The 27,525-nt window shown below is 38.1% G+C and overlaps 1 protein-coding gene and 1 long non-coding RNA gene across 4 annotated transcripts in view; one reads left to right on the plus strand and one right to left on the minus strand.

Moving 5' to 3' along the window:
- The window catches only part of LOC132691500 (uncharacterized), a 1,565,096-nt gene that overhangs the window by 903,272 nt on the left and 634,299 nt on the right, over nt 1–27,525 (minus strand). The window lies entirely within an intron of this gene.
- Nucleotides 21,759–27,525, plus strand: part of LOC144615989 (uncharacterized) — a 38,023-nt gene continuing 32,256 nt past the window's right edge. Inside the window, 4 exon segments of the mRNA XM_081795419.1 lie at nt 21,759–21,836; nt 24,704–24,800; nt 25,756–25,965; nt 26,095–26,205. Of these exon segments, the coding sequence (XP_081651545.1) occupies nt 21,759–21,836; nt 24,704–24,800; nt 25,756–25,965; nt 26,095–26,205 (496 nt within the window).

The raw sequence follows: 27,525 nt of genomic DNA on the forward strand, positions 1-27,525 counted from the left end.
TAATTATTTTCTTTAATACATATTGTATATCCACATGCCTTTCGATTATAAACAAAGGAATTAAGTGTAAAGCATACATTTAATGACAAAATATTTTGGTGGCATCTGAAATATGTTGAAGAAAATATCCCTGAGGTTTTTGAAATATTGCATGGTGTAAAACTGCTTGATATGCTTATTTTGGAAACATTAACATAATGGAATACAATCAATAGTATCTAATAATTACAGCAAACCAACATAATTCCCTTAAGTAAACATGTGCTGTACATGGTATACAAATTACTATCCTGTAAAATGCTTAATTGCAATCTATGTAAGGCAATTCATCAGAAAATAAGACTATCTCATGTTACTCTTGAGAGCATTTCAGAATTGACCTAATAGCAGTAGCAATGAAGAATCAAATCTCCAAATTCATGCAAGACCAAAGACAGGCACAAGGAATATGTAATGTATGATCACCTTCCAATTCATATACAATTGGGTAGCTTCAAAGGAGAAGGTTTAACTGATAGAAAAAAAGAGAGGTTGCAAACTGTGGGTTCCAGTAAAAGAAACAGTAGTCAGCAAATTGAAAAATTGCCATTGGCTTACATTTTTGATGCCTTTAATATCTGTTTAGGCAAATGTTTATTCAATAAGCTAAGATGACTTTTCCATTTCTATAACAAATTTCCAAATTAATCAGTGATTATATATGAGATCTTGTTTGGTACCATATAATTCAACACTAATTTACATATATCTACTTTACGTCATTATCTTGATCCAAACCCATCTGTACAGATTATACCTGCAGAAACCAGGAAAGGAGAACATTACCAAAATAACCTACCCTTTCTTCTCTTTTCTCTATCTCTATCCAAATATATATTTATGTGTATACACACACACACACACACACACACACATATGTAAAATACATACTTACATACACACTTTAAATAAAATCATGCTGTCATGATTAGATTGATTCCAAGCTAAAATGATTAAAGTTTTATCTTGTGAATTGACTCAAGAGGGAATTATAGTTTTCTCCTGTCTCTAAGAATGTCTATTTTATCAGTACCTTATAAGTTAATAATATGTTTGGTGAATAGCAATCTCTCCATAGGTTTATTCTTCTAAGCACAGTAAAACTTAATTTAATCACAGCTTCAAAATATCATACAATAAACCTAATTTAATTACACTTAGCAATGGCCACTAGACTCATTAAAATGTTAATGGAGCTTATAATTATTAAATTGCTTAATGATTGCTAATAAGAATAAATGACAAAATAAAATTTAAGCACAAAACAAAAATGCCCTCAGGTAATTTTTCTCAAATTCAATCCCATCTGACATTGTTACATTAATATCCTAAGAAACATGACTCATTTGAGACTTGTGATAAAGGACATAACATCGAACAATATTCAAAATAAAGGTCTTTATGTCTAGCAAAGCCAATCAATGGCTTCCTATAAAATTTGACAATCTATTTCAATATGCTAATGAACTGTTGATTAGAAATACAGAAACACTGGTAACACAAAAGAAATGCTGGTATTTTGATAACTGTGTTTTTCTTAGCAAATTATGAATACACATAAGTACATCTTTACAGCAACTGAACAAGTCTCAGTACATTTAGAATCCTGTATCCGATTGTGATTTTTCTCTCTTAATTTTACAGTTTGCCACAGTGAACTACTAAAACAAATAATATTTACTTTTAGATATTCAGATGAAGCAAATTAATTTCATTTTGAGCTAATTAGGCTTATCTGAGGCTATTATAAAACCTGGCTCAGTAGTATTAAAACATATTAAGAACCCATGATCAGACACCCAAAAGATACTCAACTATTCCACCAAGGCGCAGCCTATAGTAACTGGACTCTGCCTATTTCTCCTATTTCCTCAGTTCATTTCCTTCCTTTTTCCTCTTCCTCAGTATTTTCCAGCCACCTTCCTTCCTTTCTGTCAGCAGCTCACACAGGTCTGTTGCCCATATTGTTCTTTCTACTCCGAAAGATACTTTCCCACATTTCCTCATATGTCACCATTCAGTTCCCAGCTCGAACGGAGCCTCAGAAAAGGCTTCTCAGACTATTCTAGATGTTAAGCATCCGAGGCTCTCCAGGTCCCGGCCAATCTAGTACACGGCCCCGCCTATATTTTATTCATAGCACTTACCACTATCTTACATTGTTTTACCCATTTGCCTATAAGTTTACTATCTGTTTCCTTCCATTAGGATGTTAGATCTTTGAAGGCAATAACACCTTTCACCATGTTTGTTGCTGCAGCCAAATGAAAGTGGAGGACGTTAGAAGACAATAAATATCTGTGACCACTGTCTGCTGAAAATGCAGGTAAAAATGAGGAAGCTTAGCACACAATTTATTCACTCCAGATTCCTGTCCTGTTGTAGCTGCCCTTTAAAAAGTGAAGTCAGGGCCTTCTATGCGGGCCCATCACTTTTGTCTGCTTGAAAACTTATCTTGTCGGTTTCAATTCATTTGTCCAGACCTGATGAGGCTTTTGGTTATAATTATCACAATTATAATTATAATTATATAAAACATATAAAATGTTTTTAATACCAACCACGTAAATTAGTCGTGAAATACTTAAAAATATCAGATACTTAAAACCGTACCCAAAGGCAGTTGGCGAAGTAAAGGCTGCCAAGCATATATTAAGTCATGTACGATTAGGCATTATAACTGTTATTAATAAATTGATTAGATGTATCTAATTTTCAGTCACCTCTCCATTGATTGATAGGATAGGTGAAAGACAAGCACACTAGGATGTAAAGCAAACAAAATGTGTGCTATTTTATAAACTCAGATCACAAGATTGAGAAAAAAAATAGCGTATGTGAATATGAAGTAGGGTTCATAACATACATTTACTTGCTCCCATGATGGGCAGAGAGGCTATGGAGATGCACGTTCCTAATGCTTTCCATTACTGGGCCTCATGTTTGCCCTACAAGAAGCACCTTCGGGAATATGGGTAGTTAAATCTCCATGGACCATTAACTGCTAGCCTCCTGTCTGACACTGCCAGTAAGGATACTATTTGTAATCATTCACATCCTGAATTATACACAGAGCCCCCGTGGACAGGAATTATGTTTTCAACAGCTCATTTCATTGGGTCACCGATCAACCATCATGTGCGAGTTTTAGCTATTGCCCTGTCTGATTTTGGAGCCAAAGAATAATGAGATGTGAACACCAGTATTGGCCACCTATCATTCCCCTAGGCTTGGAGATGACACACAGCATATGGATATTACTGGCTTAATGAAATAGATCTAATTCCAAATCTAAAGTCAACATAAAAAATAAAAATTCTGCTTTATATATGATTTATTTTCTTAATCAAAACACAATTAAGTCCTTTTAAACTTAGCTAATAGAAATCATAGCAACGGTGTCCATGTGAGTCTTTGTCTCCTTCCTTAGGAATTAAATTTCTAAGTATGAAATATTTGGGACCTGAATCTAAGATCACTGATAGGATATATTTCAACCTCTTAATGTAATATTATGATTTCAAAGAAGCGCATCACCATGGGGTAGAGATGGGATAGAGGACCAAAGTTGTAAGCAGAGAACTACAACAATGAGCTCAAGGGTACGTACATCGGAAGCCCACAGATACCCACCAAATTATCAGCCTTGGCAAGACACTGAATATAAGAGCTCAATATCCGTGTCTATGGATCAATTAAATCAACTACCATGTGCCTGCCATGCACATCAGCCACCACACAGGTCCAGGTAAGAAACATCTGAGCCCAGGTTGACTCTCGGCATTCAAGGAACACAAGTGAGGGGTGAGGGGTAAGGGGGTGTGGGAGGCAAACTGGTGCTCTACTTTGTGTCTGGATGTTTTTTTCAGCAGGTTCGTTTTCATGGTTCATTTTAGGTAAACTACTTTCCTGAAAGCTTCTATACTCTCCTACATATGCAAAGATTTCTCAAGGAGCAAAATTAAAGCCACTAGCAAAAAGGCAAACGCACGACAGATGTAAAGGACATACAACGCTTGTATTTGTGTTCTGTGTTGTCAAATGCCACTAAAATCCTCAAAACGCTATAAGAAACCAAAGGCGTTATCGGTCTTACCTTGGTGCTGGTATTAGAGTTTCATTCTAACTGAAAGAGGAGAAAATCAAAACAAAACAAAACAAAAAACCCAAAGAAACAAACAAAAAGAGACCTCCTGGGAATAAGAAATGCTGCCTTACCTAACTGTCTTTCAAAAATACGTGGTGAAAGAATCACAGATAATTTTCTTTTTTTTTTTTTTTAATTTTCTTTTTTAACGTTTATTTATTATTTTTGAGACAGAGAGAGACAGAGCATGAACGGGGGAGGGGCAGAGAGAGAGGGAGACACAGAATCTGAAGCAGGCTCCAGGCTCTGAGCTGTCAGCCCAGAGCCTGATGCGGGGCTCGAACTCACAGACCGCGAGATCGTGACCCGGGCTGAAGTCGGACGCTTAACCGACTGAGCCACCCAGGCGCCCCACAGATAATTTTCAAAGTTACTAATAGAAATTTGACATACAGGAGGAAACAGAGGTATTTTAGAGAGGAAAAATGCATACAGAAGCATAAAAAGGAATTAATTTAAACTTACATCTTTGAAAATAAATGCTTGTTAAAAGAAAGGAATTATCGTCATGATGTGAAAATGTACTTGCAACTCAAGATGGAAGAACAGTAACCGAAGTGACAAATGAATGAAGAGAGATTTACCAGGGAGTTGTGCACAGGTAACTGCCCCAACACATCACCTGGCCCAGCCTCTGTAGGGCAAGGACTCTGGTATCAACATTTAAATGCAAACCAATCTAATTTAGCAAATAAAGACACATACTCGGAGAAGGAAAAACATCCTGAATAATTTGAATAGGATCTTTACTTGGAAACCACTTTCATTGTGTTATCAGAAAAACGACTTTAATTTGTTTCCAGCTGGGAGTCGGTGAAGCATCCCCTAATAGAATCAAAGGAAAAGAAGCATTCCCTTTTTACTCTATATATCCACAGTGTCAGAATGCAGCTGAGGAATCGCATAGCCATCCACAGTTGCTTACAGCAGGGAAGCAGCAGTATTCTTGGTGAAAAGGTATTTTGTAGCCACACTGGGAACAGCTGCAAGCACTCTAGAAATGACAACTATCAGAGAAGGAGTGCACATGTATATCAAGTTAAGATCTAGTCTACACCAGCCACAAGCACAAGAGCAATGCTAATATAGCCAATCTGCCTTTGCACTATTGGAAGAAACCCGAAGGAGAGGAGAAGACCTTTTAATGAGACACCATGGTGCTTCCGTTACTCAAGGCCAGATGAGGCAGGTTGCTCTTACTCCCAGAATCCCTGTTATCTCCCACTGCTGACTGCACATTCTGTGTGTGCTGGGCTGACAGGAGAAAATTACGGGTTGAAAACCCATGCCTATTGCTAGAAATGAGAAATGCCTCATCTTCCTAAACCCAAACCTAGGGTAGAAAATAAGCAACCCCTCCAGTTTCCATCTTCTCCAGAGAAAGGAGCAGGAAAGTTGAGTGAGTTCTTTTGTACAATAGCAACACAAAAATAGAAGAGCGGTACAAGACCCCCTACCTCCTGCCTGTTACTCCGTGCACGTGTGCAATGAGAATCAATCCACCGTGGACCCCGGGTAATTATGACTGAATGTAGAAGGGTGAAAAGGGAAAGATCCCAAGGTATTCATCATTTCTGTTTCACATTATTCAGGAACCAGAAGTCAATCATTTAAATTAAAAAAAAAAAATCACAGAAAGGGCTGGCAAAACAGATGGAATCGTGCCACTCATACGACAGGAGGTAGTAATGGTGGGGGGCAGATTTAGAAAAAAGAACAAAGCAAGAAGTTAATGTTGCCCTGTGTTGGAAGACAGGAACACACTCACTGGATCACTGATGGGAGAGACGGTTGATCCTAAGATGTATGGATAATTAAATGGGCAATACAAGACAACAACACGATTCAAAGAGAGTAGGAGCAGAGACACCCGTGGTATCCCGAGCGGCACCAACTCTCCATCTCTGTGCTCAGAGACAGAACTGCCTGGGAGATTCTCAGGAGGGTGGTGAGAATGGAAATCCCAAAAAGCTACCAGAGAACAAACACGGCAAAAAAAAGCCCGACACTGATGCCATGGCCAGGGTTTTAGAGGATCGCCTCCATTCACATAGATTTCTTAACCTTGACACAGATCTTATCGAAGCAGTATTAACTCACGTGCTCAAGGTGAAACTAAGGCAAGAACCCGAACACACTTCTCAACAGCGCAAACCTTCCAGCACAAATCTCGAAGACTAGCATCACCAAACGGCAGGCCTGAAAATAGCCCAGAAGGCTATGCCACAGTGCCTTGCGGGGAAAATCGGTGAAATTGTTCATCATCACAAAAACTACTTAAACGTTTGAACAACTTTGTTATTACAACCCCCCCCCCCCACCATGTCATACTCTTAATTTTATAATGGTGTCTGTATCTTACTCTAGTTTTGTGTCAAAGAAGAAACATGGGGGGAGCCAGAGTATGAAATCTCTGTAGCCTAATGAGGGGAAACAAAAAAGGAAATGAATGAGGTATGGTAACTAACACAGACTAGATGGATTTCTCAGAGAGAGACAGTGAACCAAATTGTGTAAATAGCTTACAAGAAATTGGGGTACATAACACCTTGTTTTTTCTGTCTGCCCAAATCCATTCAGAATGCAACTGTTACCTTTGCAGGTGAAACACATTAGCTAACAAAGGTGTCATTAGTTTCCCTTAATGGACTTGGAATAATTCACAAGCTAACAGCTTTCACCATTCACCGGTGGCAGTTTTCAAATGACATCATTGTCCCTCCCCTCCAGCAGTGCATCTGCTAAGAGATTTCATGAATACAGGCTTATTCTGCTGCCAGGAAGTTATCAGCCTGGTAAAGACACTAGGGGTCACGATCCTGCAGGCAAATGTTAAGGGACAATTTTCTTGGCACATCTCTAGCAGTCTGTACCATTAAAATTGAATTTAAAAGAGGATTTTTAAAAAGGCTCCAGCAACGCTCACACCTGGACAACTGCCCAGTGCTGAGGGCTGAATCATGCCATCCTTTTTGGCCTTGGATATTACAGAGAATGAAGATGATTTTCCCTACGCAAAACTGGATGTTTTAATAAATTTAGTAAATTCATTATACCTGCATCACTTCCAGTAGCTTTATGGACAAGAAGGCATAGATGCTTTAGCTTCATGAGAAGGCAGAAAATAGCAGTGTTCAAATTCAACCGGTCAGAACTAAGAACAGATGTGATTATTACTTACAAGTGACTTTAAAGGGAAGCTTTCTGTTAGAAGAAGCAATTAGACTGTGGGATGCGTCTTCTAGAGAGGTAAAAAGGATGTGGTGATGGGTTCCGAAGTAGCTTTGTGCGGCACAGTTAAACATATGAAAAAAGTTTCCAAGAGACCTGTTTCAACTAATTTCTGCTTTTCTTATTCACTCATCCCAGGAAGCTTTCCTCTGAGGCAAAAATTACCCAATGTGGTTTTCTTAACAGAAGAGTTTTCTTACTCTTATATTCCAAAAAGAACTTAATGAAATGTTTCCCTCCATTGGTGTCAGACAGGTATACAGATAGGAAAAGATAGATTCTGATATCTTTGAAGGGCTACAGTATCTTCTTGGGTAAACCGACGTATTGATGATCAGATACTATGGGAAATAGAAACTGGTGTTTTAATTACAATGCTATTATTTTTGAACCGAGAAGCTGGCTGGTACAAGGATCTCTAGGGACTTAGGCTATTAGCGTGGCATCCTTTTCACAGGAGGTGAAATGAAACTCTAGAGTCTGAGAGCGAAGTTTTTTGTTGTTGTTGTTGCCTTCGTTCTGGTTGATCACAGAAAAATATGGTTAATCATGCTATTAGGAGACCACTCCATGTTTTTTGTTTTTGTTTTTGTTTTTCTATCACAGTCAAGATGACATACGTGAAATAGTCTTAGAGTCTCTTCATATGTGGGAGCTAACGATTACTAAGTGAAATCACCCCAAAGATTATTTTAAGGATGGGAAATTAGCTTGTGATATTTTGTATGTTTTACCCATGCACAAATTTAGTAACAGCTACACAAGGAGGCTTGGTTTTGTTTTGACTTTCCGAAGTAAGGCACTTCTAAAACTGCTTTGGAATTCTAATATATAAATGTCTAACACACAAAAGTGAATATGCTTATGAAATTTAAAAGAAAATGACTCTTACAAAGTCATACATTTTTGCACTTAAAGGTTCCTAACACTTTCCGAGGAGGGGGCAGATGAAAACTTTCACAGATGTTCACTGGGAAATGGGAAAGAGAGAAGCTGATTCAAGTACCTTCTCCTTCCAACCATGCAGGGGCTCAGGCAGCCCCATAATCATGGAAACTGCCTACTGGAACAGGATTTCAAGCAAAGACAAAGGGGGTCATCCTGTCTCAGCCAGTACCCTCTCTGCACATACCCAATCCCCTTCTACCTGAGTGAGATTTCTCTTGTCCCAGATTACACCAGAGGGACCAAATTCCCCAAGCACATGATAGCCCCAAAAGAGCATTTGGATGACAAAGACCATTTCTGTCCGTTTGAATATGTCAACATGAAATAAGTGACAGCCATTACAGAGTGGCAAACATACAGAAATTTAAAATAATCTGTGTAAGGAAACTGAGTTTCATGAAAGAAGCTATAACCAAGTATCAAGTAAGACATTACTTACTTTTAAACATATATATGAAAAATATATACACATATACGAAAGCCCAGTAAACCAGACAACAGATCCACAGATTAGCCACGTGAAGCCACCAAAACTGCATACTTTTTTTAAGTTTCTTTATTTTGAGAGAAAGTGTGTGCCTGAGGGAGGGAGAGATAAGGAAAGAGAGAATCCCAAGCCGGCTCCACCCCATCAATGCAGAGCCCAATGTGGACCATCTCAAGAACTCTGAGATAGCATTCTCCATACCTCCTTTTAGTGATACTAATGTCTTGAGAAGTTTAAGATTCACTCCACCTACTTCAAGAAATCAGACTAAATCTGCACAAATCATCTCCTTAGGTATACTGGGCACTGAAATGAAAATCCCCTCCCCTAAACTGAAATTTGAAGATAATGTTAGTGGGCACCTGCTATAAATCAATGACTCTGTGATACCTACTCACATGCATTAGCACTTTCTATGGTATTTCCATTTGAAAATTGTTTTCCTATCTCAAGTTTCCTCGAACCTGAGAGGTTGAGAGAAAGGTCTTTAAAATTCAAGCTAGGTATTTTCATTTGAAAATTGTTTTCCTATTTCAAGTTTCCTTGAAGGACAGGTTGAGAGAAAGGTTTTTAAAATTCAAGCTAGTACACACACACACACTAGATACAGATACAGATACAGATACAGATATAGATATAGATATAGATATAGATATAGATATATAGATGGATAATATTAGGACTACTGGGAACTTTTCTTCAAAAAAAAACCCAACAGGGGCGCCTGGGTGGCGCAGTCGGTTAAGCGTCCGACTTCAGCCAGGTCACGATCTCGCGGTCCGCGAGTTCGAGCCCCGCGTCGGGCTCTGGGCTGACGGCTCAGAGCCTGGAGCCTGCTTCCGATTCTGTGTCTCCCTCTCTCTCTGCCCCTCCCCCGTTCATGCTCTGTCTCTCTCTGTCCCAAAAATAAAAAAAAAAAAAAATAAAAAAAAAGTTGAAAAAAAAAATTAAAAAAAAAAAAAAAAAAAAAACAAAAACAAAAAAAAACCCCAAACAGGTGAAATATCCTTATGGTGTTGGAGATTATAGTCTGGCCTCAGCATTCTTATTTGGAATTTTGGAATATTAAATGTCCACAGTTTGGAGAAGATTTTTAAGGGGCTGCATAGAATAGGTAAAAGCATTTCTCAGATGAAGTATTAATCTGACAAAGAAGGTCTACACTTCAGCTTTCTATTTCTAAAGCTGCTGAAAGTGAAGATCTCATTTTAATGTTGACTCTCAAAAACATTCTCCATTCATCATCCATTGGAATTAATGGCCTAATGCCTCAAAGTATCATGTTTTATTAACATTAGCTTTATTGTGGTTCCAAGGACAATGTCCAGCTGCATTTATCCTTTATTCCATTAAATGTTTATTATGTGCCTGTAATTACCTCAAGATCTCATAGATTCATTTGCTTTCTCTAGTTCATTTCTAGTCCAAGTGGTGGGTCCTTTGAGAAATAGGCAACATTGTTCCCACAAAAAGATTTGGGTGATGTTATGGGAATCCCTACAAGGGGGTAGGTATAGACTAATGCCCTAAAAGTTGTATCAGTCACAGTAGGATTTTTCAAGAATACTGACTTTGTGTTCTCCCCAATATGTTCAATCCATGTTATAGAAAGAGAGAGCGCCAAGGGAGACAGGGCCACAGAGACAGGCAGAGTGCACGCACAAGTGAGCGTGAAAGCACAAGAAAAATCGACAGAGGCAGAGACTTCTTTATAGATCAGGGAAAGACACTCCAGTCATTTTTTCTTTCCCTTGGAGGCTAAAGGCCTCTTTGCATGAGGTTCATGGCAGCTCAGTAGAAAAAGGTCAGTAATTTCCTCACCCCTGATTCTATTTGACTGGACTCCAGGGAAAGCTGCTTGAGGTATAATCCCTTTGCCAAGATGCAATGAATGCAAAACCTTTACTGTCTACTCCTGTGGTTACAATTCATAAAGCCAATCCTGCAGACAAGCTGTAGTCTGTTGTCTGTAGTAAGAATTGTAAATGAGCTGCTGAGACATCCTGCTTAGGGAATTCCATTCAAAAAGGTTAAGTGTAAATTGCCCTTTGGATTAGTCTGAACATCCCCATTATAAAAGTTGCTGAAACTAGTAAGCGAAAATAAAAGTTAAAAAAAAAAAAAAAGAAAGAAAGATAAGCATGTATTCTTGGAAGGCAATGTGGAAATGTAAAATCAGGCTTATGTTCTCAATAAATACTTATAAAATTGTATCTGTTAATAGGTTAAGTAATAACATCTTATTACTTACTAGTAAAGAATATGAGCCAAAAGTTCATTTCAGAAAGCAAATTCTAAATTATTATTACTATTTAAGAAATGGATTAGATGACTCAGAGAATACAGTTCACATACCATGAACTACATATCCACTCTTTTAAGTATTTTTTTAAACCAGTAAAATGATATTTGAATTAAAATATATAGTTTTAAGCATTTCTAGGTTTTTAGGATTCTGATTTTTAAGGCATGACCTCATTCCAACACATAAGGGAAATACTATAATTAAGATTGCCTGCCTTTTTAAAATTTTTATATAGAATGAATAATTTTATAATGCTAATATATTGTTACACATAGGAATTTTAATAATAGTAGTACAGAAGTATAATAAAAAATAATGGTCCCAGCTGCCTCCTTACATATCCCCACTGCTGCTTCCCAGAGGCAACTACTTTTAACTGTTTTTTGCTTCCAGTTCCTCTAGTAGTTACTTCCATATCTCTGGGTAATTCCTTGATTCATTAATATTAATCACTGTGTGTGTGTATATCTCCAATATATCCATATATACATATCGTCCAATACATCCATATATATATATATATATATATATATGGATATATTGGAAATATACAGTGATTTTATATATACATATATATACACACACATGCACACACGTGTATACACAGTGACATATATATATACACACACATATGTGTGTGTATGTATGTGTGTATATACATACATTCTGTCCTACTGCCCACTTATTTTATGTTGTTAATTCCTTTAGTGTTTACTGTTGAGCTTTTTTGTTTGTTTATTTAGTTATTTATTTTTGAGAGAATGAAAGCACACCAGGAGGGAAGAGGGAAAGAGAGAATTTCAAGCAGGCTCCACACTCTCGGCACAGAGCCTGATCCTGGGCTCAAACTCACGAATCGTGAGATCATGACCTGAGCAGAAATCAAGAGTCTAACACTCAACCAACTGAGCCACCCAGGTGACTCTTACTGTTGAACTTTTAATAATGTAGTTAAAACTTTGTGTTACATAATCAAGCTAACACTGTGCAAGATGAAATTAAGGATCCTGACCTTCCTTCCACCGCTCCTCCTCATAGCTTGTGTTAGCTGCACATAATTTTACATTATACTACTTGATAAGATCCATACTGTTTTCTACCACATAGTTACATTCTTTGTTTACAAACTGATTCAAAATACTGAAAATCATTTAGCATCATTTATACCATTTTGACTATGAGAATATTGTTCCCTACAAAGTCAAGGGTTAAGATAACATGTCCTTCTCTAGGATAAAATAGCCACGGCCTTTCAGCCAGTCTGAAAAGAAGGTTCAAATGGATTCTCTAGAAGTCACTCAAAATAAATGTTCCCTCACATTTGGACTCTCAGTTGCTAGCATAGTTTTATTAATTTGTGTATTTATTATGTATACATTATTTTCAAAACTATAAAATTGTATTTTTCTTGTTAAGAAGCATGTTACTATCATCTTTAAGAGTCTCATTCATTCTGTTTGATGTCTATTTCATTATATTTCTTTAAATCCAGTGATTTCCTTTTCAATGCACCACAGCTATTTGAATAGCTTTTCTTATTCCTGAAATTTCCAGGCACTTTGTTTTATTCTTATATTCTGCACTTCTCCTTATGTTCTAAACTTGTGCCATGTTACACATTTCATCCAGGGAATTTTTTATTCTGTTTGGCAAGAAGATTTGAAGACATATATCTTTCTTTAGCTCTGGGAAAGTTTTCTTGTATTATTTTTGTGATAATTTTTATACTTTTGCTATTCTGTAGTTTCTCTCTGGAACTTATGGGAATTTACTTATGGTTTAATATTTATGTCAGGTTACCTTTTTTAAAAAAAAATACTAGCCTTCTGGCAAATGCTCCAATTTGGATTTCCACCTCTTGTACATTTTTTTAAAGAATTCTATCATATTTTTCAGTCCTAAAAACACTTTCTTCTTCTCTTTTCATTTTTTTTCGTAGCATCCTTTCTTATTCTGTGCTTGCACTGACTTTTCAAATTTTTCTTAGATTGTGTAGTGTTTAGAGATGTTCTCAAAGAGTCTCACATTTCTACATATCTTATAAACAGAGGCACAGGCTTCCTTTAGTCCACATTATCTTTTCAAGAATACTTAGAGGAAAAAAAAAACTTTGGAAGATAAAGCCTCCTTTGGGGGAAAAAGGAAGATTTGCTTATTATCCAATATATTATATTATCCAATATAATGAAGATAATGTAGACTCACTCTGATGAAAATGTCAGGTGGGCTTAATGCCCATTATAAAGGTTTCCTAAGATCAGAGTTTCTCTCCTGTAATTCAACCCATTTTGTGGGTAGGTGTCACGAGGCCATGTTAGTGACAACCTCTGAAGATAGGGAGTTGAGAAATTGGTACAAAAATGCCAATATCCTATCTGTATCTATTGCTGTGAGGAATATACAGGCCTTCATTTCTGGCCCCAAAGTCCCACATTCTTTCAGTGTTCACAAAACCATAACGGACTAGTCAAGGCAAGCAGAGTAAACTCTCATCCTGCAGAGTTCTTAACACATATTACCAGTTCTCTTTTGTTCTTTAATATTATTTCTCTTTCCTCTGAAGTCAGTATTTTTTAATGGTTAATCATGGTCTTTACTTTTCCTGTTATTCTTCGGACATGCCTCAAATATTTTTTTCTTGACTATATTTAAAAATGGGGTAGACAGAATTTGCCATCTCACTATGTCTACAAGGAGCCTGAAAACAGCAAGCATTTGAGGAGGGAGGAAAACACTTACCTATTTTGCTGTGGTTGGAATAAAGATGTCAGAAGCCTATCAAGTGTGCTATGCTCAGAGACATTAACATTACTGCTGGACTAATCATGAATTAATTTAGAGAAGTTTATTTTTTGTTTTGTTTGCCCCCCTAAACAGTAGAGGTTTGGCTGCTGGGCCTTCTGTAAAGGGGTAGGGGGAGAGGGATGCGGGTTTGATGAGAGTTAACTTTTTATCATGTTAAGTCTACAGCCAACCCCAGTATAAATATTTACTTGGCTCTTCATGTAGACACAAATCACACATATTCCTATGACATGCACACCAATATGACATTTTTGTTAATACTCAAATGTTATTGGCATTACTTAAAATGAACTCACTCATAACACAGTGTTTCTAATCTCCTTCTACAGAGAACTAAGTACTTCAGACTAATTTTTTTTTACCCTCTTTCTCAGAGCTCTTAGTCACCCAAGTATCACTCTGCGAACAAAATAAGAGACTGGACAAAGTTAATGAGAAACCCTAGAAACCCTAAAAGTAAATGATCATTTCCTTTCTACCTGCTCAGCAACTTGTTTTGCTTTGATTTCTTTCTTTTGAAACTAATGATTTGAGGTATCCTTCTGACTCTAGATTATTTGCAATACCTGATTTCTTGAGCATTTAACTCTCATCCAAATGACTCAGCTCGAGTGTATCTCACTGATGGACTACAAAAGGAAAATACACCTTTTAAAAATACAACTGTTGCTGTATTAGATCACTTGGAGGGATAATTTTAAAAGTCTGAATATGTTCATTATTTCACATTCTAAAAGATTTTCTCCCCGGAACATTCAGTAGTATATCATTATACTTAAACCCTCCAAAGAAAGAGTGATTTTAATCCTGCCATTTGTGTTTGATGATCCACAAACTCTAAGGTCAGCATGATTTACTTTGTTTCATGCCATTATCTCTTATTTTCCTCACATTAAGCTAAGTAACTCTTCTACTACCTTAAGCCAGTCTTAGAAGTGTTCTCATTTCAATTAAGACTTTTAAGTGTTTTTAAACTGTCATTTAGCCATATTACACCTTAGTTGTTTGTATTACTCTTCCATGAAATATTTCCAAATGGTTTTTACTGTGCCTGAAGGGATGGAAAAGGCCTTGTATAAAGTCATCAAGTTATGTAGAATTATTTGATGAATTGCAATGACCTGCAGGGTTTCCTCCAATGTCTTAATTATCATTAGAGTTGATCCACCTAATCAAAACTTCATTTCCCCTATTACCTTGAGCAACACTGACCACTGTCAGAATTCTTGGTTTCAAAACAATAAAAGTTTCATTATATTCATTTACTGTCAGGTTAAAATCATTCTGATAGAACTCTTACCTAGTGTACTCTTCCCCAGTGTTTTAGAATATTTTCATTAATGGGTATAGTCTAGCTACTACTACCTTGCTAGTATTTTTTTCCTTTGTGACTTTGTAAGGGTTTCTCCATCTTTATTTTTATATAGTCCAAATTTTAAACTAAACCAACCAGTTTCTTCAAGTTTATATTAAGCACTTTTAAAACAAATTTAAATGTTTTATTTTATTTTTTGAGAGAGAGAGAGACAGAGAGAGAGCGAGCAGGGGAGAGGTGGAGTGAGAGAGGGAGACACAGAATCCGAAGCAGGCTCCAGGCTCTGAGCTGTCAGCACAGAGCCCGACACGGGGCTCGAACCTATGCCTGACCTGAGCTGAAGTGGAATGCTCAACTGACTCAGCCACCCAGGTGCCCCTATAGTGAACACTTTTGATATGCAAGGCACAAATACTAAAGGACTGCTGTCACACTTCTGTTCCAATTCTGCTTGTTTGTTTATTTTGCTCTCATGGTCTCCTAGCTGGTCCCTCCTCCAGTCTCACTCTGCTCCACTGTGCTGTTATCCTGCTGAAACTTACACATGACACATCATACCCCAACCCAACCTCTTTGCATGGCTCCCCCTCTAAAGCTGCTGAAAATCTACCCACTGCTATTTCTTAATCCTCTCCCTTTTGTCAAATGGGAGTGATAATGAATTGCTGGAAATTTTCCAAACATGCTATTTTTATTCCCATTTATAAGTCTTTCTACCCTTTGGCCCTTCTGCCTAAACCACCCTTTACTACTCGTTTCCTCTGACAAGATCCTAAATGATCTCTGACTACATTCCTATCATTTCCTCCTTTATCTATTACAACATAATGTACTGACCTCCTTGATGTTGCTCAAAATGTGTCTGTCTCACGGCCTTTATGTTTGCTGTCTTCTCTGCCTGGAATCCACATGGCCCCTTTGCATGTTTCCTCTCTCTTTCAGGATCACTGCCTCAGAGAGCCTTCCTGATCCCTTACTCACCACTCATCTGATCAGTCACCATTAGGACCCTAATTTCTTGATGTGCATAGTAGTATTTTCTCCATAGTACTTTTCAACACCTAACATGATTTTATAGATAACTTATGAGTTGTTTATTTCATAACGATGAATATAAGCATTGTGAGGACAAGAACTGGGCCTGTTTGGTAGTCACATGCCTATTAATTCAACCAACACTTGACTCTGGAAGGATTCTGCACACTGTTGATCGATTAATGAACTGGATGCCAATATTTACTTACCCTTTAAGCTCCACTTTCAATGTCACCTCATTTATCAAAACCCACTTGGCCTACCACTATACGAACTGACTATAGGAATGCAGGAGTGGCTTAGTCAGGGGAGCGACCCTCCTGAGTCCTGCCTCAGGCTCCATGTTGAGCACGGAGCCTGCTTGGGATTCCCTCTCTTCCTCTCTTTGCTCCCCCCACAAATAAATAACCGTTTCAGAAAAATCAATCTATGTATTTTACTTCTTACACTTCAGTAATGACTATCTTAATACTACTTTCCGTAATAGATGTGCACTTCTTATGTTGAATTCTATCTATCCTCAAAACACTACGACAAATATTTAACACCAGGCAGTTAAGACTGGTTCTCTGAGAAATATTTGGATGGAACGGAATGGAGCCCCAGAAACACAGCACACAAATATAGTCAACTGATTTTCACAAGGGAACAGGAACGGTCTTTTCAGCAAGTTGTGCTGGAACAGAGGGATGGCCATGGGCAAAACAAAGGAATCCAAACACACCTTACATCCTTCACTCACACACACACACACACACACACACACACACACAAAAGTAACTTGAAATGGGTTATAGACTGCAATGTAAAATGCAAACCTATAAAACTCCTACAAGATAATATAGAAGAAAATAAAAACGACTTGCGCATGATAATGACTTTTTAGCTAGAACAGCAAAGGCAGGACTCACAAAGGAAATGATGATAATATGATAGAAAAAGATAGGACTCAATAGGCAGAAAGGGGGAGGGTAGGGCTTGCAAGTCCCTGGGTGGGGAAAACACATATTTTAAAACATTTCTTCGGGAACATCTGACCTCCAGCAACTCCCTTAGAGGTAAAGTTCCTCTGGAGAAAGTGACAGACACCACTGACTCCCCCTCAGGTTTCCTTCAGAAATTTGACCAACAGAAGACCTGACTAACCACCCCTCATACAATGGAAAGGAGCCAATCAGAAAGCAATGACTAGGCATTTAGAGTTATGTAGCCAATACAGGTAAACCCTGAAAAAGAAACCAAAGGGAAGAAAAGGGGCCCACCCAAACCCTAAAAAACAAAGTCCCCTGCCTACTGCCAGAGGCATTCACTTTCAAATGCCCCCTCTCTGTAAAAAGAACTTTTATACTATCCTTTCTTTCGGATCTTCAACTCTAGTGAACTTTTCCCCACTGCTCATTTTATCCTGTGTCTACTTCTTCATTCTCCAAGCAGCGAGACAACAAACCCTGGGTAGTTAGGCAAAAAAATCCTGCAACAATAAGCTCAACTTCATTGAAATTAAAATTTGTTTGGTGAAAGACAATGTGAAGAGCTCAGGGAGACAAGTCACAGTGTGGGAGAAAATATGTGCAAATAACACAAGTGATTAAGGACTGTTAGCCTAAATATATGAAGTCCTCTTAAAACTCAACAGGAAGAAAAAAAATCCAACTTAAAAATGAACTTGGGACCTCAACAGATACTACACCAAAGAAGATACACAAAATGAAAATCAGCCTAGGAAAAGATTCTCTATATCATCTGTCATCGGGGAAATGCAAAGCAAGACAACAAGGTACCACCACGTAGAATGGCCTAAGTCCAAAATACTGACACCACCAAATGCTGGTGAGGGTGTGGGGTAAAAGGAATGCTCATTCATTGCTGGCAGGACTAAAAAATCATGCAACCATAGTGGAAGACAGTTTGGTGGTTTCCTGCACAACTGAACATATTCTTACCATACAATCCAGCAACTACACTGTTCGGTATTTACCCAAAGGAGGTGAAAATGTATGTCCGCCCAAAACCCTGAACGCAAATATTTATGGTAGCACTGCGCATAACTGCCAAAATTTGGAAGCCCCTAAGGTAGCCTTCACTGGATGAATGGATAAACACGAAGTGTGGTACCCTAAGACCAAAGATGATCATTCAGAAACACAAAAGAAACATACTATCAAGCTTAAAGGTATATTACTGAGAGAAGACAACCTGAAAAGGCTACATACTATATGATCCTAACTACATGACATCGTGGATAAGGCAAAACTTGGAGACAGTAACCCTATCAACGGTTAGCACTGTTAGGGGTTAAGGGGAGGAAGACGAATGAAGAGGCATAAAACAAAGGATTTTTATGGCAATGAAACTACTCTGCATACTATAGTGATGGAGACCTGTCATTATACATTTGTCCAAAACCAGACAATGTAAGGAGCACCTGGGTGGCTCAGTCAGTCAATCGTCCGACTTCAGCTCAGATCATGTCCCACTCCGGCTCAGGTCAATGATCTCACGGGTCCTGAGTTTGAGCACTAAGTTGGGCTCTGTGCTGACAGCTTAGAGCCTGGAGCCTGCTTCAGATTCTGTGTCTCCCTCTCTCTCTGCTCCCCCCTCCTACCACACTTACTCTCTGTCTCTCAAAAATAAATAAACAGTAACAAAACCAGACAATGTAAAACTCTAAGAGTGAAACCTAATGTAAACTCTACACTCTGGGTGATAACAATGTGTCAGTGTAGGTACATCAATTGTCACAAATGTGTCACTCTGGCAGGGAGTCTTGATGTTATGGGGGGGAGGGGCATGTGTGAGGGAAGGTGGTAAATAACTATACCTTCCTCTCAATTTTGCTATGAACTAAAACTGCTCTAAAAACTAAAGTCTTAAAAAAAAAGAAAAACTGAGGTACCAGTAAAAGGCAAAAAGTTAACTGAGTCTTTTTTTTTTTAATTTTTTTTAAAGGTTTATTTTTGAGACAGAGAGAGACAGAGCATGAACAGGGGAGGGGCAGAGAGAGAGGGAGTCACAGAATCTGAAACAGGCTCCAGGCTCTGAGCGGTCAGCACAGAGCCCGATGCGGGGCTCAAACTCACGGAGTGTGAGATCATGACCTGAGCCGAATTCTGACGCTTAAGCCACCCAGGTGCCCCTAAGTAAGTCTTTTTAAGTAGCGGTAATAAAACCCAGAATGTTGATTCTCCAGGGTTTAAATTGACATTTACTGCAGTCCTTTCTTTAATTCATTAATGCAAATTAATTGAAATACCCAAAAACAGATTTTATTTTTGGTTTTATGTGTTGGTGTAAATTAAAACATATTTTTTAAAGGTCTATTTATTTTCGAGAGAGAGAGCACAAGCAGGGGAGGGGCAGAGAGAGAAGGAGACACAGAATTTGAAGCAGGCTCCAGGCTCTGAGCTGTCAGCACAGAGCCCATTGCGGGGCTCGAACCCATGAACCGTGAGATCGTGACCTGAGCCGAAGTTGGACGCTCTACAGACTGAGCCACCAAGATGCCCCTCTTGGTGTACTCTTTTGATACTGATGGCATTTAAAACCAGTAACAGTAATTTTTCCTATACCCTGGTGGATAAAAGTGTGAGGTGATGAGAAAGAAGGAAAAAAAAGTGGTCATTTCTCAGAGAAAATGCCCGTCTGCCTTCAAAAAACTTTGCTTTAAGGGCATCTGGGTGGCTCAGCCAGTTAACCCTCCAACTCTTGGTTTCCGCTCAGGTCATGATCTCAAGGTTCGTGAGTTTGAGCCCCACACATCAGGCTCTGCACTAACAGCAAAGAGCCTGCTTAGGATCCTGCCTCTCCTTTCTCTGTGCCCCTCCCCTACTCGCTCTCTCTCTCTCTCTCTCTCTCTCTCAAAAATAACTAAACATTAAAAAAAAAAGAAAGAAAACTTTTGTTTTACATATACTCAAAAACAAAAAAAATGGAGAAAAATATCTTTTTGGTTGATTGGTTGGTTTAGATTATTAAAACGAATAAAAAATTTAATAGAAAACACATTTTTCTTGAAGTCTCTACTTAAATTGTTTTAATTATATTACTATTTTATAAAAATACATTTCCAAGTTTAGATTGTGTATGTAACATTTTCATAAAATCTTGCAAAAATTTTTTGAAATGCTTATCTTTTGGAAAAAAAAAACAATGGAGACAAGTTATATAGATAACTTAAATATGCTTTTTAGAAGTTTACTTCCAAGTATGCTAACAATTTGAGTTAAAGGCAAATACTGGATTATGGTATATATCATAGTCTGCCGCAAAATGAAATTTTCATTGTGTAGATTTAAAACCGTGTAAAAATGTAATACCTAGTTATTGTGATGTCTTATTCTTTCTCAATGCTCTGTAGCATTTTTTTAAATGCAATCACATTGTAGGAAATTTAAATCAGGATGTGTGAAAATAGTGATGAACATTTAATAGCCTGACCAGAAACCATGATTTTGAATATTTCCATTTTCTCTTATGAATTCCCAGTATTTCTGCTTTTCCTACACTATGTATTAGTAAACAGCCAATATTCCACAATTTATACTCTCTTCTATATATGTTTTGTCCTTTGTCGTATTTTTAAATGTTTATTTGTGAGAGATTGCACGCATGAGCATACACACACGTGCGTGCACAAAACGGGGAGGGGCAGAGAGAAAGAGGGAGTCACAGAATCAGAAGAAGGCTCCAGGCTCCAAGCTGTCAGCTCAGAGCCTAACCCAGGGCTCTAGCCCACGAACCGCAATATCATGACCTGAGCTGAAGTCAGATTCTTCAATGAGCCACCCAGGCGCCCCTCCCTTATTGTTTTCACTCCCTTACCTGTCATTGCAATTCTGATCACCAGACTTATGACACTTAACTATATTTAATCTCTCTTCCCAAGCTTTTAATACATTTCCAATGGCCTATCTGCTCTTTCCACCTGTCTACTTTATTAATACACATCAAAATAGACTCATATTCTCTTTCTAGGCAGCTTCTCCTCCAATTTTGTTATTTCTGTGCCTCATACAAGATTTCCTAGGTTGTAGTCTTTCCACTGGGGATCAAAACTAGGAGCTTGTGGATTGCAACAGAGCCAGTTTTTGTTTGTTTGCTTATTTGTGTAATCTGCAGCCATCACAATGTTGACCCGATACAGTGTGAACAGATAAGCAACACTTAAAAGGACCCTGGCACTGGAGCAAGCCTGGGGGCAGTGACACAGCTAGTGCACACAGCAATGTGTAGACTCACACAAGTTTCTCCTTCTAACACATGGTCATGGGCCTATGTCATAGGTAAGGGGTCAAGGCTCAAGTGAGTGGACCATGTGCTACATTCCAGTTACCACTAGCTTCCTTGGATGGGGGACTTGTGTAGTAAGTTAGCTGAGCATCATATATGGTCAGTCAGGAAAGAGATACTGAGTGAAAAATCATGGCCTCGTGTCAAGGTTTGAAAGATGAGTGATACTAACAGGTATGACGAAGGTGCAGGTGACGATTTATTAGCAACACCACCTGTGGGCCCGCGGAATGCTGTAAGCATTAGTTTGCAAATCCTGCATTCAATTACTCTGAGAAACAAACAAGAGTTGTGCAACCTATTATAATTACTCCCTCCCTAGGGTCTTGGTGTATCTCTTGGTGTGTGTATATATATATATATATATATATATATATATATATATACACACACATATATATATATACATACATATATATATATGGTTTATATATGGTCTATCCCATATATATATATATATATATATATATATATATATATAACCATATATATAACCACATGTGTATATATATATAACCATATATATATATAACCATACATATATGGTTATACCAAATACATACATACAAAATATATATATATACACACACATACAAAATATATACATACAAAATATATATATAATTTGTTTTGAATTTTTAATTGCCTCCAGAGAACTTCACTAGAATTCTAAAATTACTGGCTCAAACACACCATCCTCCGATTTGGAAATTGTTCATTGTTCTATACTGTTTACATCCTGGGGCATTTGGGGCCCTTCACAAAAGATCTCAAATGATCATTCCGATATCATTATTCAGCACTTAGCTTCGTGAGCCCATGTTCTAGTAAAATTAAGACTTCTGTTATTTCCTGAGAAATCCATGAGTCCTTGAATATACTAGAATATTCACCATACTGAAATTGCATCTACTGTTCAAAGAATCTATACTTCAAACTCTTTCAGGAAGTTTTTCTTCTTCTAAATGGTGGCTATTTCTCCCTGCTTGTACTATAATACAATGTAGTTTATGCTTCACAAAGGTTATGATATTTAGCATACACTTTCCATATTTTAAATTATGTAAGATGGGAAATTACAGAAAGCTCCGTATTTTTCTATGTGCTTGGTTTATTTCGAGCTGCTCAAATATTCACTGGGGTTAAGGGTTTTCTCTAATACTCCTAAGGGGCACCTGGGTGGCTCAGTCAGTTAAGTCAGACTCTTGGTTTCAGTTCAGGTCAGGATCTCATGGTTTGTGAGTTCAAGCCCTGCACCGGGGCTCCACTCTGATGGTGCTGAGCCTGCTTGAGATTCTTTCTCTGCCCCTCCCCCACTTGTGCTCTCCCTCAAAATAAATAAATAAAAAAAACAAACAAACTTACTCCTATAATGCCTATGCGGATATTACTTTCCATAATAAATAATTCTTATATGGAATCACCTGATTTATGTTAATTTTATGCAAATGTAAAGCAAAGTTTAATAATGGATATATTTTAAACTATATTCCTTAGATTGTCTTAGATTATATCTATGCACTGCAACACAATTAATAACTAAAATCAATTTAACTTATTCAGTAATATCTTCAACAAATATTTACTAATACGGTATCCTAGGAGATAGGACACATACTAGAGACATTTTTTATAGAATGCAGACTGGACCGTTGGTTTACTTTTTCGCTTTTCTACTGATTGTTTAACCATTATGTTTACACAACTTCTGGGAGAAATGTAATAAATGATGTTAGAATTGTCTTTATTTATTTTTAAATACTGTTTCATGGACCACAGCTGGTGCATAACCCTACTGGTCTAGCACCCTGGGACACAATCTCTATACTAATGAGTTTCATTATTATATGACTGCAAATTCCTTGTGGCTAAGGATCAAGTCTTGTTTTTGTTTGTTTTATGGTTAGCACTAACCAGAGACCTGTAAAAAACTGAATACATGATGTTAAATGAAGGCATGTATGAATGAATGATATTAGAGAGGAGAAACTTTTTTATCTCTTTCTCAAATACAGGCATGGATAAAGTTAACAGCCAATTTATTCCTTGGAAAACAGAAAGGAGAAATATTTAATGTATGTACATAGAGACACATTCTTTTTTTTTATTTTTCATAATCATAAAGATAATGTTGGCACAGGAACTTGTGACCATAAGCCCATGTAATGATTACTGACTGGTATTCATGAATTTGCTTCTAAGATGACAGATACTGTTCCTGACTAAACATTCATTTTTCAAAATGTAAAGAAAAATATTACTGACAAAAAACTTGATCTTAGGTTCAATGTAGACTACAGAGCTATTTTCCAGTTGACAAGAAATGAAAGAGAAAGGAGTTAAAGGACACTATCAGGCAACAAACACAAATTTGAAATATGTGAAATCAGATGTCTAGGATATACTTTAAGGGGCTCCTGGGTGTCTCAGTTCGTTGAGTGTCTGACTTCGGCTCAGGTCATGATCTCATGGTTCGTGGGTTCGAGCCCTGCATCAGGCTCTGCTCAGAGCCTGGAGTCTGCTTTGGATTCTGGATCTCCCATTCTCTCTCTCTCTCTCTCTCTCTCTCTCTCTCTCTCTGCCTTCCCTGCTCACGATATGTCTCTAAAAAGTAAATAAACATTAAAAAAAATTAAAAACAAAAAGACTTTGGCAAAATAGAGCTGGAGTAAGGAGCACCTAAGAAGCAAGATTGACAGCATCTTAACAGTTACTGGGTCTGGGAAGTAGGGTCCATTATTCTATGTTGTCTACTGTGTAAATGTTTGAACTTTTCTGAATTAAAATTTGATTGAATAGTGCCCAGTAAAAAATCACGATCTGTACACATTCCAATTTGAAGTATGTTAGGATGTTCTTAAATGTATTTGTAAACTAATATGGTGAACTTGTCAGGGCCATTTGGAACAAGAAAGGCACATTAAAACAAACACACAACAGGTGGGTAATGATGGTCAGGTGGAAAGAACCTTGCTGTAATTACCAAGGGAGGCATCTCAGCTATAGAAGAGATTCTTCTTCACTGTCCTCTCCAGATTTAGTGAAGGCCTGCATGCAGCATGGGAAACCGGAAATGTCACAGTTTTGTCCTCCTCTGGCCAGATAGAACGGCAGCAGCAGATGAAAGAGAGAGATGTGGCTGTAAAATGTATCAGAGAAAGTGGTGGCTTTCTTGCTGTGACTAAGACTGAGGAAGCTGGTGCCAGCTAGGAAGTTAAGAACAAACTGTAAGAAACAATTTTTCTATCAAGCTGTTTCTTAACCTGTAAATAACTGCAGAGGTATCATATCACTAGGTATCTATTCAGGACAAAAAAGAAAAAAAAAGAACAGAAAAGAACATTCTAATAATCATAATATCTATGACCTTTTTTTTTTAATGTTTTATTTTTTTTGAGAGAGAGAGAGAGAGAGAGAGGGAGCATGAGCAGGGGAGAGGCAGAGACAGAGAGGGAGATACAGAATTCAAAGCAGGCTCCAGGCTCTGAGCTGTCAGCACAGGGCCTGACGTGGGGCTTGAACTCACAAACTGCGAGATCATGACCTGAGCTAAAGTCAGATGCTTAACCAACTGAGCCACCCAGGTGCCCCAATCTATAACACAGACCTTACTATTTGCCAAGTATTGATATTAGCACTTTTACTCATTGCTTTACTTATCCTTTATCTCAGTGGGCAGACATTACTACCACAATTTTAAAGGTAAGAAAACGAAGTCTAACAAAGTTTAAGATTTTGCTTATACAACCGATAGCAGAGGTGGGATTCAGACACTGATCTCTCTGGTCTCCAACCAACTGCAACGGACCTCTGTCATGTAATAGTTTTCATTATTCAGCTCAAAATTAAAATTGGTGTTATGTTAACCTGTATGCATTTATGATTCTTTTTAAAAAATACATATATCTAATATACATTTCTAAGATGTTCTAAGGAGTCATTTTTAATACCATACTTAGATTTAAGTCCAGCTGTTGTGACACAGGTATTTCAATACAGTTTTGTTAAAAAAAAAAGGACAATGATGAGAGAAAACTGGTTATCGCTCAGGTAAGCCAGTGAGGTTTCAATCCAAAATGTCCAAGGCATAAACCAAGCCGTCCTTCTTCAAAACTGAGACAGGACATATCATGTTAGACTCAATTATTTGAAAGAAGCAGATGAGTCTTCAAGTCAAACTGGAACTGAAAGTGCAAAAGGGAGACAAACTGGAAGCGTGCGCCTGACCTGCAGGAGCGATCTGATCGCATTAGGGGCGTTTCACCGGGAGCCCGGCTCCGACCCTGGCGAGGCAGGCCCCTGGCAATTCAATGCAGCCGTGAAAGGTTCCACTCCATCAATCCCGCTCAAGTCCCTCTTTGCAGGTAAGAAGAGGTCAGCGTTACTGAACCGCTCTATGGTCAATTAGACAGTCATTAGGGTCAACAACTATTGCGAGGCAAGGGAAAGTGATGTCTTTCCTGTTCGATGCAGATTAGGCCCTGCTTTCCCAGGTGAGCTGTCTGAAGAAACGCTTGCAGAGGCCTCCACAGCAGAGGTCCACGCAAGGTCGGCCTGGCGAGCCCCTAACGACGGGGCTGCTCACGCATTCCGAGGGAGCCCCAGTGAGTCCTGATGGGTGCCAGGGGAGCTGTGTGATGGCGCTCTTTAAGGGACACATCCCCTTGGTGAGTCAGCGTGCAAAATCCTGCCTTGGAATGCACTGACCATTTCTCCACTTCCCGCCATAGTGATGACAACACAGCATTCCTTGAAGTAATGGTTGGATTCCCAAGGGTACGGTAAGGCAGCCCATAAAATACAGGGAACATTTTCTTTTCCCCCTGACTTATCAATTTAGGAAAGATATTTGAAATGTTTCAAAAGAAGGTTGACTTAGGAAAATGATGATGATGATGATGATGATGATGATAATAATAATAATAATAATAATAATGATAATAATAATAATGGAGACCTAAACCAGAAATGATTTTCTCCTTACGGAAGTTAAACGCTTGCCTGGGGGCCAATGGGAAAACAAACACTTTGGAATGTTCAGGTTTCAAAACGGACTCTTGCTCGTCTCCCACTCTTGGAATCAGTTCCCGGTTCAGATTCCACTGGGAACTGGCACAATCTAGAAGGTGTGCCCTTTAGAACAGCCTCATCCTACCATGTCTTCCGTAGGAAGAGTTGAACACCGCATTCAAGCCCTGCCTTCAGCTTATATGCATACACTTTCCCAAGCCTTAAAATAATCAGGTTGACTCTATTATTCTTCCCTTATAGGCAAATGGCAAATATACTTTACATTTTAGAGAAGTCCATCCACTATAGTGCCATTGTCCAAGGACAATGTTTTTATTGGTTATACAATCATTTTCAAAATGCTCACACATATTTTATTCTTACTAAAATTATATGAACATAGCACCTGAACCTGACTTATAGCAGTGTCTCAGTGCACATTAGCTATTACTGATATTATCAGTTGTTTCCTCTATACTCAGTCATGTCCTGGACCGTGGGCAAATTTGGAATTCACACAATGCTAGTACTTAGAAATAGATGGCATTTTTAAAAAAATTTTTAAACATTTATTTATTTTTGAGACAGAGAGAGACAAAGCATGAACAGGGGAGGGTCAGAGAGAGGGAGACACGGAATCTGAAACAGGCTCCAGGCTCTGAGCTGTCAGCACAGAGCCCGACACGGGGCTCGAACTCACGGACCAAGAGATCACAACCTGAGCCGAAGTCGGCCGCTTAACCGACTGAGCCACCCAGGTGGCCTTGATGGCATTTTTTAACATCTACAGCTCTTCGAATGCTTAGTAATCTGAACCCACCTAAACAAATAGGTTAGTAGAGAAGAAAGAAAAAAAAAACAGATAAATTAACTTTCTTTTAATGATTACCATACATTAGTTGTAGATAAAGTAA

Source organism: Panthera onca, chromosome B1 (genome assembly GCF_046562875.1).
Source record: "Panthera onca isolate mPanOnc1 chromosome B1, mPanOnc1 haplotype 2, whole genome shotgun sequence".
NCBI classification, from domain to species: domain Eukaryota; kingdom Metazoa; phylum Chordata; class Mammalia; order Carnivora; family Felidae; genus Panthera; species Panthera onca.